Genomic DNA, 12375 nt, shown 5'->3' on the forward strand with positions numbered 1-12375 from the left:
AGAAAAAGAAAAGGGTTAAAACCACCCCCAACTAGGAGACCCAGAATAAGAAACCATACTGAAAGACCTGTCTCATACACACAGGATCCTCCACAAGCACCTCCAATGCCTGAAAATACACAACCTACACTTGTATGTCCTGAACATCATATTTAAACTTGCTCAAAACCAAAAAAAAAAAGCACCTAGGACCACACCTGAAGGCTTTAGGGTGCCTAAGAGCACAACAAAGAAACTTGGGACCTATGTACCCAAAAAGAGGAGCACTGGAGGAGATGGTATAAGGAGGAAGAAGAACGTTCCAGTGATAGTGGATGAGGAGTCTGGTGATTTGGAGGGTGATGACTCCACTGATGGGACCTACTGTGAGCCGGGTGAGGGAGAGACTGATGATGATGATGATCTTTGGATGAGTGAGTTTGTGGTTGAGGATGAGATTGAAGTTGAGGAGGATGAGATTGAAGTTGAGGATTGTTGTCTTTACAAGACATTTGAGGACTGTCTTGATGGTAGTACTACCTTGAATAGAGTGTATCAAAATGGAAGGTTTGGTTTGATTCCACCTTTAGGTCTATCGAGCTAGAAGAGTGGTTGATTTTTCCAACCAAAGCACGGTTTCTGGAAGTGCTTCAGGATTACTGCATCCAAGAGGGGTTTGCAATAATAATAGAGAAGGCTGACAAAAAGAGGTTCACTGCATCTTGTTCTATCGATGGATGCAGTTGGAGGATACATGCCTCTGTGATTGCTGATAACATTATTTGGGCAATCAAGACATTGAAGGGGAACCATAAGGCATGTGGGAGATTAGAGGAGAATCCTATGGTGAGCTATGTATGGCTCTATAAACACCTTGCTGACCACATATCTACAAACCCGTATGTACCAGTTGAGGGGCTATAGAAATTGGCTTTGGAGAGGTTTAGGGTAAGGGTTAAAACAAGGCTATTGTACAAGGAGTTTATATATGGGGGTTCGGGGAGTCTTATGGACTGTTGCCAAGGTATACAGAGTTCACCAAAGAGACAAACCCTGGCTCTTATGCTCTTGTGACTTGGACTGGGAACACTACAAGTGTTGCCCCTAAGTGTGTAACATGTTTCTTCTCTTTTGCTGTATAGTCTAGGGGATCTCTGAGAGGGTGTAGGCCTATTATAGGCATTGATGGGCCCCACCTAAGTAGATATTACAAGGGTACGTATTCTGCTGCCAGCCTTGGGGATTGATGGAAATAATGAGATCTTCTTGATTGCTTATGGAATTGTGGACACTGAGAGCATTGAAAGTTGGACCTACTTCTTCAGAAATCTTCAGATTGTGTTTCAACAAGAAGGTTGTACAAGAGATGATTGGACCTTCATCAGTGACATGATGAGGGTGAGTTTTTTTCTCTTTTGCTTTTGTACATATTTCAATGTTAACATTTTAACTGATTTGCTAACACACTGATTTCCTTGGTTATGGTGTTGAGGCCTCTCTGCATCCAGTCTTCCCTAGGGCAACAAGGAGAGTTTGTGGCCAACATATATACATGAATTACAAGAATGCTAGCTATATTGGCACAACATTCCACAAACTCTTTTGGACAGCACCAAATGCATACAAGTATGATTTTAGCAAGGCTATTAAGAAAATATAAGCCTATGATGTTGATGTAGTGGAGTATTTGGATTCCACCACTGAACAATAGAGCAAGCATGTGTTTGACCTAAAAGTTTCTTGTGACCATAACACAACAAACTTTGTGGAGAGCTTCAATGCATGCACCAATCCTTATAGAGATCTTCATGTGCTTACCTTACTTGAAGGTTTGTTTTTTCTTCTCTTCTTGCTGTTTTTTTTATGTTTTCATTCATTCATGAACCAAAGAACTAATTCAATGTTTATGTTTCATTCTAGCTATAATGCATTGGTCAATGAAGAGACTTGGGGCATCCCAGGGTGATGTTAGAAACTCAGGGTGATGAATCCTGGTTTTGTTATGCAACATCTTATATGGGTGGTGAATTTAAGGTGAGACATGGCCATGTTTACTTTCCTTGCAAGCTCACAGGTATGACATGTGAGTGTGGTAAATGACAAGGGTGTGGCATCCCATGCAAACATGCAGTGAGGGGGATGTTTAATGAGAGGCTGAAGCCCTATGATTTTGTGTCCCCTTACTTCAAGGGTGAGGCTTACAAGCAATTCACCCCTCATTTGACCTAAGCCATTGGCCATAATACAATCTATCAGTCATTACCCCCCTTTCTATCAAGAGAGGTGCTGAGAGACCTATCAAACAGAGGAAGAGAGGGCCAAATGAAGCTAAGAACGGTCAAAGGCACATGAGTGTTAAGTGCAGCAAGTGCAAAGATGTAAGACATAATGCTTGGACTTCTGGAGGTGGTGTCACTGATGTGTCTATTATATATCGATTATTTACTCCAATTCCCTTAGTTTTTATAGTCAATTTGAGCTCTTTGGAGCTTATTTTCTATGTTATTTGATGTCTTTGGAGTTGTTTCCCTGTGTTAGATGTTTTGGTGCAGATTAGGCGTTTAGTGCCTTTATCTAAGTTGCGGAATGGAAGATCAAAGAGATTGCACGAGTAATTTGAACAAGATTTGCAAGGAAAAGAACGATAAATCTTATTCACCCGGTCGACCGGGCGGTTTGGCCTGACCAGGCGAGCCACGAAGGAATAGCACGTAGCATGCTCAATTCGCCCGGCTAACCGGATGAGCAAAAGGCGAAAAGTGCTTAGGCACCCGACCGGGTGGAGTTGCCCGGTTGGCTGTGCGAATTTTCCCCTTTTGTCGTAGATTTCAATCACCGTCGTCCAACCGAGCGGTTTTTCGGGACGATTATTTTTGCCTTTTTTAGCCAATTTTGTAAAAATTATAAAAAGATTTTTAGTATTTTCGATAAGACCATCTTAATTTCTGCATTTTTAGGTTTAAACACTTAATTTTCTCTCTCTAGCTTGGTATTAACTCTTGCCTTTGAAGATTATAAAGATCATTGATTCTATTTTCATTATTCTTCAATAATTCCGTATTCCTCTTTACTTTGTTTAATTTAATGAAATCTTCTACTTCCATTATATTTATTGAGTTTATTATTATCATGATTGAGTAGTCTTTTCTAGGGCTTAGAGAGGGAAGCCATGTTTATACCTTTTTTTTTATGGTTTAAAGTTCTTTAATATTTGGATTGAATCAGAAAAATTCCTATTGATTTTTTATGCTTGTTTAGTTCGTGTAATTGCGCAATATGATGGGTTATGTTTAGCTTATAGGAGTTAGAATTGAAAGATTGTATTCATTAGAGGCTTGTTACAATAGGTAGTTTTGAATATGCCGTGTGACCGTACTGCCATATGTTAATCTAAGAGTTGTTAATGCCCGACAGTAGGATGAATGAAATACTCTATATATTTGAACCTCAATCCAAGTATTGTTGAATTATATTGTAGTGATTATATTGGTATAAGAATGGTGGACTGATCAATTGCCCTAGGTTTTTAATTATTTAATGCACTTTCATACTTTTGTGTTCAAGATTATTCTAGTGTAGTTATTAATTATTCAATCAAATTCCTCTCTTGAAATAGTTAAATAATTGAGCATAAATCTATAGAACTCCTCTTCTTGTAGATCGATCCATATTTGCCAGTTTCTACTAAAGAAACACCATGCACTTGCGGTATATAATTTAAAACCCATCAAGTTTTTGGCGCCATTGTCGGGGAGACGACTAGTTTCTATAGCTTTTTGATTGATTATTTTAACTATGTCTTCTGTCTCATTGGAACTTCAAGTTTCAATTGAGGCAATCTTACTACATTTTTTTTTATTTGTTTCTTTTATGCCCAGGTCTAAAAGAACAGGTACTTCAGTTCCAAATGATCCTGATCTTGAGAAAACCCTCCAGCAACTCAAGAAGAAATAAAAGAAGAATAAGAAGCCTACTAATAAGGGAAACTCCACGGAAGAACCAATTGAATCAATCATGCCTCCTAAGTCATTGAAGTCTTATGGAGTACCTTCTCCTGGCAATGTTCTTACAGGCCCTACTATGCCTGACATACAAGCAAACAACTTTGAAATCAAACCTGCCCTAATTAATATGATCCAACAGAACCAATTCGACGGACATCCATCTGAAGACCCAATAAATCATTTACATTCGTTTCAATAACTCGGTTATACCATTAAGCATCAAGGGGTCACTCCTGATTAGTTGAAGGACATGGTATTTGAGTTTTCTTTGAAAGACAAAGCTTAAAAATGGTTGAATGATGTTATAACAACTGAATGGAGTGCTATTTCTGAAGCATTTTTGAAAGAGTATTATCGTCCTACCAAGACTGTAGAAATAAGACATAAACTTGCTACCTTTCAACAAGAACCCGATGAAACACTGAAGGAAGCATGTAGGTTCAAGGACCTATAGAGAGAATGCCCATACCATAATCTTGACAACTAGTTCATCACCCAAGCATTTTACAATGGTCTACGACCCCATATCAAGAGTACGATTGATTCATCTGCAGGAGGTGTCTTCCTAGATAAAGAGGTGGGTGAAGGGTACAATTCTCAGGCCAACTTAGCAGCAAATGATCACAGTTCCTCCAGGACTATTACAAAGAAAAAGTTAGATGCTGATGCATATGCATTATTGTCTTCACAAGTAGCCCAGTTGAGCATGAAGATGGATTCACTTAATCATCACAGTCTAATACTCCTCCTATGAGTATTAATATGATGTCTTCCATGACTCCTATTACCTTTTCTTACTGTGAGGTGCGTGGTGTTCAAGGCCACTTTGGTCATGATTGTTGCTACAATCAACCTGACCCGAATCAGATGGAGCATGCAAATGCTTTCTAGCAGAGACCTCCACACAACATAATGTCGTCACTCTTCGAAGATATACACAGTATGATGCCCCACTTATGCCTATTGATGATTCACCACCTCGAGTTTAGAATGATGTAGTGGATGAAAATGAAGGTGAGGATAGCTCAAAAACTCAAATTGAGCACGGGAAAGTAGACGAAGCAGAGAAACACAAGGAGAAAATTACTGATTCTCCTACTCCACCATTACCTTTCCCCCATAGGATGCAAAAATTAAAGGTCGATCAACAACTTGGTAAGTTCATGTATATGGTCAAAAATCTTGAGGTAACAGTTCCTTTCACTAATTTAATTTCTCAAGTACTTGTGTATGCCAAGTTTTTGAAAGATATGATTACTAAAAAGAAAGATTTGGGTGGCATAGATGGAGTTGCTCTAACTAAAGAATGCAATGATATTCTACAAAATAAAATTCCATCAAAACTAAAAGATCATGGTAGTTTTTTCATCCCTTGTCATGTGGGTGCTTTGTTTATAGATAAGGCTTTATGAGATTTAGGTGGGTAGTGTATCTATTATGCCTTTATTATCTATCTATAATAAACTGGACTTGGGAGTTTTAATATGCACCCAGCTTACTTTGCAGATGGCAGATCGATCTGTGAAATATCCTTTGGGTATTCTAAAGGATGTACCTGTTAGAGTTGGAAAATTCTACATTCATGTAGATTTTGGTGTACTTGATATGGAAGAAGATAGTCAAATTCCCATTATTTTAGGTAGACCTTTTCTATGTACTTCAGGTGTTGTTATTGATGTAAAATCTAGCTCTCTGAGTTTAAGTGTTGGTGATGATACTGTTACTTTTAAGCTAACCAATGATATCCAGTCTCCTATGCTTGAGCACACATGTTGCAGGATTGATGTACTCGATGAGAATTCTGGAGTTAGTTTTCAACAATTTCTGTCAAATGATTTATTAGAGACAATTTTCAATCTGAATGATGGTCTTGACATTGATAAGGTAGCAGATTGTAAGGTAATGGAGAGTATTTGCTCTACTTTCGAACCACAGGTAAAGAAGTTAGAACTTAAACCTTTACCTTCTCACATCAAATATGCATATCTTGATGATGATGAGGAATGCCCTATGATTGTCAGTAGTAAACACATAGATAGCCAACTTTCACAACTTCTTTCAGTGTTTCGCATGCACAAAAAGGCTATTGGGTATAATATTGATGATATAAAGGATATTAGTCCTGATTTTTGCATGCATAAAATAAACTTGAAAGAAAATCACTACCCTTGCATATAACCCCAAAGACGGTTTGAATCCTAATATACAAGAGGTCGTGAAAAAGGAAATTATGAAACTACTTGATGTGGGCATCATCTACCCCATCTCAAATTTTAAGTGGGTGAGCTCGGTTCAAGTTGTACCTAAAAAAGGGGGAACTACTGTTGTTAAGAATGATAGGGATGAACTAATTCCTACTCGTACTGTTATAGGTTGGCAAATGTGTATTGACTATTGCGGATTAAACACGTCCACTTTGAAAGATCACTTCCATCTCCCTTTTATTGATCAGATGTTATAAAGATTAGGAAAACATAACTTTTTCTGTTATTTGGATGGATATTTAGGTTTCTTTCAGATCTCCATTCACCTAACAGATAAGGAGAAGACAACGTTCACTTGCCTATACGACACTTTTGCATATTGCAGAATGCCATTTGGTTTGTAAAACACCCCTGCCACATTTCAGAGAAGTATGATGGACACCTCATATCTGAATGTGACATCTAGGTGGACAGAGCAAAAATTAAGGCGATTGAGAAAGTTCCTCCTCCTGTGAATGTCAAAGGAGTGAGGAGTTTTCTGGGTCATGCGGGGTTCTATTGCAAATTTATAAAAGACTTTTCAAAAATTGTGAAACCCCTTACTCAATTGTTGGTTAAGGATGCCACTTTTGATATTACTGATGCTTGTGTGGAATCTTTTGAGAGGATTAAGGAAGCATTGATCACTTCCCCTATCATACAACCTCTAGACTGGAGTCTACTCTTTTTAACACTAGTAGAATAAACCCTACCTACTGCGGTTTAAAAGTGTCATATTGCTGCGGTTTTGGGCACGCAACAATTAAGGGGGCAGCAATAGGTATATATAATATTGCTGCGGTTTTAAACCGTAGCAATATATACCAATATTGCTGCGGTTTTTTAGGCCAAACCGCAAGAATATGTTTGTTTCTGATTAAAAAAATACAACGTATTACTGCGGTTTTGGCTAGAAACCGCAGCAATAGGTCCTGACACGTGCAAAAAAAAATTTTTTTTTTATTTTGCAATTATTTTTTTTGCATATTGCAATTAAATTTCAAAGAATATCATTCCTTCAAGAGACCAGCACTGAAGTACCATACCACAAAAGTAACTAAACCAAATCACTATATATTCAATAAAAATAATATTTAACAAACCCTAATTACAAAAATATATATAAAAAATAAAACAGAACTAATAAGCAAAAATTTAAAAAAAAGAAAAAGAAAAAAAAATAGAGATACATAATACTTCTGAGATAGGAAAATGGAATTAACAAAGAATACAAAATTTACATAGAATTAATAAAGAATATTAAAAAATTAAAGGAATAAGCAAAAATTTAAAACAACGAAAAAGAAAAAAAAATGAGATATAGAAGGTAGCTAAGATAGGAAAATAGAATTAATAATGAATACAAGATATACATAGAATCAATAAAAAATATTAAAAATTAAAGGAAAATTGATTAGATCTTGAAACCCTAAACATTAGAGACACTTGGTACGGACAGCGAACGAACTCGACGAACCAATGACGGTCGACGGCGACCGACTGGGAGCAAAAACGGTGGTGGAGACGAACGACGGCGACCGACTGAGAGCAAAAACGGTGGTGGGTACAACGGCGACCGGCGACAGAGCGAAGAACTAACGAACCAATGACGAACAAACTAACGAACTCGAGACGTTAAGGGCGACGAAGGGGCGAACGACGTTGTTGGTGACGAATGAACGCCGGCGAACGAGGATGGGAGAGAGAGGAGATGAAGAGAAACGACTTTGTTGTTGAGAGGCGCTAAGGGCTAAATCGTTCGCTTATTTATGGTAAGCGTATGTATACAGAATCAGCGAAGAGAGCCAGAAATGAAGGAGGAGAGAGCCGGAAATGAAGGAGGAGAGAGAGAGGAGAGAGAGAAGAGAGAGTTTGCCCTAAATGACTGATGAGAGGAAATGAGAGAGAGAGAAAATTTTTGTTACTTAAACGGTTGAGGAGAAGGAACAAAACCCTAATGGGCCGCGCGTATTTTTTATTTAAAAAAGTCTATTGCTGCGGTTTATTTTAGGAACCGCAGCAATAGGTTGAAATAATAATTTTTTATATTATTTTAATATATTGCTGCGGTTTTGGTCAGAAACCGCAGCAATATATTTGGTCAAATAGTCAAAAAATTTCAAAAAAAAATTCGTTGAAACCATATTGCTGCGATTTTCGATAGAAACCGCAGCAATATAGTTTTTTATATTTTTTCTTTTCTTTTAACGTGATATATTGTTGCGTATGGGTAAAACCGCAGCAATATCACCGCAGCAAATAGCATTTATTCTACTAGTGTAATATCATGTGTGATGCTAGTGACTATGTCGTTGGTGCTATGCTTGGTCAAAGGAAGAACAAAGTCCTCCATGCTATCTACTATGCTAGCAAGACATTAGATGAAGACCGGGTCAACTATGCTACTATAGAGAAAGAGTTGTTGGCCATTGTTTATGCTCTTGACAAGTTTCGAACCTACCTCATAGGTTCTGAAGTGATTGTCCACACCGACCCTGCTGCACTGAAATATCTATTGGCTAAGAAGGAAGGCAAGCCACGACTTATACGATGGATACTCTTACTACAAGATTGGAGATCCGCGACAAGAAGGGTGCTAATAATATACTTGCATATCATCTTTCCAGATTGAAATTTAAGTCAAATGTTGATGTTCCCATAGATGATTCCTTTTCGGATGACCATCTTTTTGATGTGTCTACTCAATCTCCATGGTATGCTAATTTTGCTAACTATTATGTTGATGGTTCTCATCCTCCTAATTTGACTTATCAACAGTGCAAGAAGTTTTATCATGACGCTAAGCCTTTCTATTGGGAAGACCCACTCTTGTAGAGGAAATGCTCAATTGGCTTGTTGAGAAGATGTGTTGCTAATTGGGAGATAGTTGCGATTCTACAACATTGCCATAGTATGCCTTGTAGTGGGCATCTTTGCTCATAAGCCACAACTTATAGAGTTCTCCAAAGTGGCTTTTATTGGCCTACTATTTTCAAAGATGCTTGTGCTTTTTGTCTTTCCAGCAATGCATGTCAACGAACGGGAAATATTTCAAAGAGATAGGAGATGTCACAAATGGGAATTTTGGAGATTAAGCCATTTGATGTGTGGGGCATTGATTTTATGGGACCTTTCCCTTCTTCTTGTGGAAACAAGTATATATTAGTTGATGTGGATTATGTGACTAAGTGGGTTGAAGTTCTGGCTTCAATTACCAATGATTCTAAGGCAGCCATGAAGCTCTTCACGAAGATTATTTTTTGTCGATTCGAAGTCCCGAGAGTCTTGCTCAGTGATGGGGGGTCTCATTTTCATCAAAGAACCTTCAAAGCTTTACTAAAGAAATATGGAGTCACTCATAAGGTCAATTTGGCTTATCATCCTCAGACTAGTGGTCAAGTTGAAGTCTCCAATCGTCATATCAACCGCATCTTAGAAAAGGTAGTCAACAGGTCAAAGAAAGATTGGTCCCAAAAGTTAGATAATACTTTGTGGGCTCTGCGAACTGCTTTTTAGACACCTTTAGGATCCACCCCATATTGGTTGGTCTATGGCAAAGCTTGTCATTTACCAGTTGCAATGGAGTATCTCTCAGCTTGGGCAGTTAAAGAAATTAACCTGGATTTAGAAGCTGCTAGTGAGGCAACACTTCTTCAGTTGAATGAGTTAGATGAGCTTTAAGTGGAAGCATATGAAAACCACAAACTTTACAAGGAGCAGACAAAGAGATTTAATGACAAGATGATTGCGAAGCGTGAGTTTCATGTTAGTGACAACATTCTACTATACAACTCTAGACTAAGGCTTCCTGGAAAGCTTAAGTCAAAATGAGCTGGATCTTTTGTTTTCACTGATGTGAAGGCACATGAGCTATTCAAGTGGTTAATGCAGCGGGGACGAAGTTTAAACTGAATGGTGAGCGTCTGAAACTGTACCATAATGGAGTTTCATAGGCCAAGTGAAGGTTTTGTACTTCGACACTCCCCCACTTTGAAATCTAAGGCACTACGGTCGTGTGGGACCTATCTAAACCAACACTTTGCGGAAGGCAACCCGTTTTCTATTTTCATCTTTGCTAGTTTTGATTACTTTTCTTTTTCATTGTTTTTAGAGAGAGGCGAGGAAGAGTGTACTAATATTCTGACTAGTTTAGTGTATAGGGGGGTCAATATCATAACATGGGAAATTTTTGATGGAAAAATAGCTTGAAACACAACCACCCGGGCAAGCACGCCTCACCGGGCGCCCAATTGATTTTAAGAAGGAACGTAAACACTTAAGAGAAAAAAATAACGTGATTTTCACCCGGTCGATCGGGCAACGCTGCCAGACCGAGCGCGCAAGCAAATTTGGGATTTTGGTGCCCGGTTAACCGGGCAAAAATAGTGCACTAGTTAATGTTTGGAATCGCCTGACCGGGCGCCTTGACTCGTCTTACCAGGTCATCTGCGCTACGGAGAAAACGAAGGAAAAAAATCTGCACCACCCGTATTTGTGCGCCTCCTCTCACTCTTCTCTTCACTTTTTTTCTTTTCTTTATCCTCATAAACCTTCCTTTTCTCTCTCCTCAATACCTCCATACCTAATCCTTTTTCTACCTTTCTTCACTCATAAATTCTATCTTCTCCTTCAAATTTTCTTAACCCTCTTCCCTTTTCTTCATCTTTCTCACACCAAATTCACAAATTTCCCATCTTTTCTTCCTCCCACTTCAATTCACTATTTCACACAAATTTCACCATATCAAGGCCAAACAAGAGGAGGCAAAGCATGAGAGGGGAATCAAGCAACCAAATTCCACCGGATTTAAATTTTCCCGAGGTCATTTTATAATCTATAGAGCAAAAACAATATTTTCAAAAATTACAAATATCGAAATATATATAATCCCAACTTATTTTGTTGATTCATCTTCTTTGCATGCTTTTGGTATATTTTCTTATACTAAGACTTTGTTTGAGAAATTGGGATTAGAAACAATGTTTAGCATGTTTTTTTGGACATACAGTCATCTTACACTTGAATTTTTGAGTTTCCTATAAGTAGGGAACAAAAATCAAGTTCTCTGTTTTCACCTTATGAATGAGGATCGAGAGCTTACTTTAGGCCAATTAGCTGCTTTTTTGACCTTCCCATTACTGATGACCATCGTCCCCCTCCCCATATTCGTATTAATACCTTGTGGACAACATTTACCGGAGAGGAAGTTAACACCCAACATATGTTTGCAGACCATCTCCATTTTCCCAGTCTTTGCTACTTGTAGCAATTTTTGGGATTTACAATTTTTCAGGGTGTGCTGAGCCCCATCCTGTCAAAATCAGGAGATTTTTCTGATGGGTAGTTATCTATTCCCCGAGTTTGACTACTCTTTATGCGTTCCTTACTTGTTTGTGTCCTAACTGAAGCGGACTGCCACTAGTTTTCCTGCCTTGTTTAATGATGGTAGTGTAAAGGGGCAACCTATTATTTTAGGTGGCCTCATTACCGCTATCGTTGTTCATTTTGGCTATGATCCCGACATTAGCAATGCGGTAGCTGGTCCTGCTGAGATTGGATTTGATTATATGACCAATGCCAAATTAATAACCGCCCAGTCGGCTAATAATTTTAGGTGGTTCATAGCTAAGAAGGAGTCTATCCATCCTCCTGACCGTGCTCAGGACCACCTCGAACATGGTGTGGGTCCGTACCTACTTCCTATGTGCGGTGAAGAGCCCATTGCTCGACGACCTATGAGGACCTACCATAGGCAGTCCATTGGGGGAAGCCTCCTACTCCACACCTATCGATCCTATGATGGACGCCCTTACCCGCATCGAGCAGGGACAGCAGTCCCTTACCTAACAGATGGGCCACCTTGAGCTTGGCCAGGCTACTCTCCAGATTCACCTGACCTTCCCGGACACACGGTTAACCACTGTGGAGTTGGACTTGTGCCACACCCTATACCCCATCTACCATGACTACTTTCACCAGGGGTTTATTGCCCATGATGCCACCCATCCTTCTTGGTATACACCACATGTACCTGACCCCACTGGCCATGCTGCTTCTGGTGATGCAGGTACTATTAGTTGCGATTTTACTGATGATGACGTGTGAGTCCTATCCTTCCTTCTTGCTGTGATGATGTCATTGACGAGTTC

At 38.9% G+C, this 12375-nt stretch overlaps 1 protein-coding gene across 1 annotated transcript; it reads left to right on the plus strand.

The window, feature by feature from the left end:
• The first annotated feature begins 105 nt into the window (after nt 1–105).
• LOC104883579 (uncharacterized) lies at nt 106–6932 on the plus strand. Its single transcript, XM_010668123.1, has 5 exons — nt 106–132; nt 260–546; nt 723–825; nt 5490–5999; nt 6654–6932. The coding sequence occupies exons 1-5, from the start codon at nt 106–108 to the stop codon at nt 6930–6932; spliced, it is 1206 nt and encodes a 401-aa protein (XP_010666425.1).
• The last annotated feature ends 5443 nt before the right edge of the window (nt 6933–12375 follow it).

The sequence above is a fragment of the Beta vulgaris genome, chromosome 2, assembly GCF_026745355.1.
Source record: "Beta vulgaris subsp. vulgaris cultivar EL10 chromosome 2, EL10.2, whole genome shotgun sequence".
NCBI classification, from domain to species: Eukaryota; Viridiplantae; Streptophyta; class Magnoliopsida; order Caryophyllales; family Amaranthaceae; genus Beta; species Beta vulgaris.

What these genes read in the sequence shown, in the direction of transcription:
- LOC104883579 (XM_010668123.1), top strand. Translation starts at nt 106, where the DNA reads ATGCCTGAAAATACACAACCTACACTT. An exon ending in AAAATACACAACCTACACTT is followed by an intron (nt 133 to 259) that starts GTATGTCCTGAA and finishes GTACCCAAAAAG; the next exon opens with AGGAGCACTGGAGGAGATGG. An exon ending in AGAGTGTATCAAAATGGAAG is followed by an intron (nt 547 to 722) that starts GTTTGGTTTGAT and finishes CGATGGATGCAG; the next exon opens with TTGGAGGATACATGCCTCTG.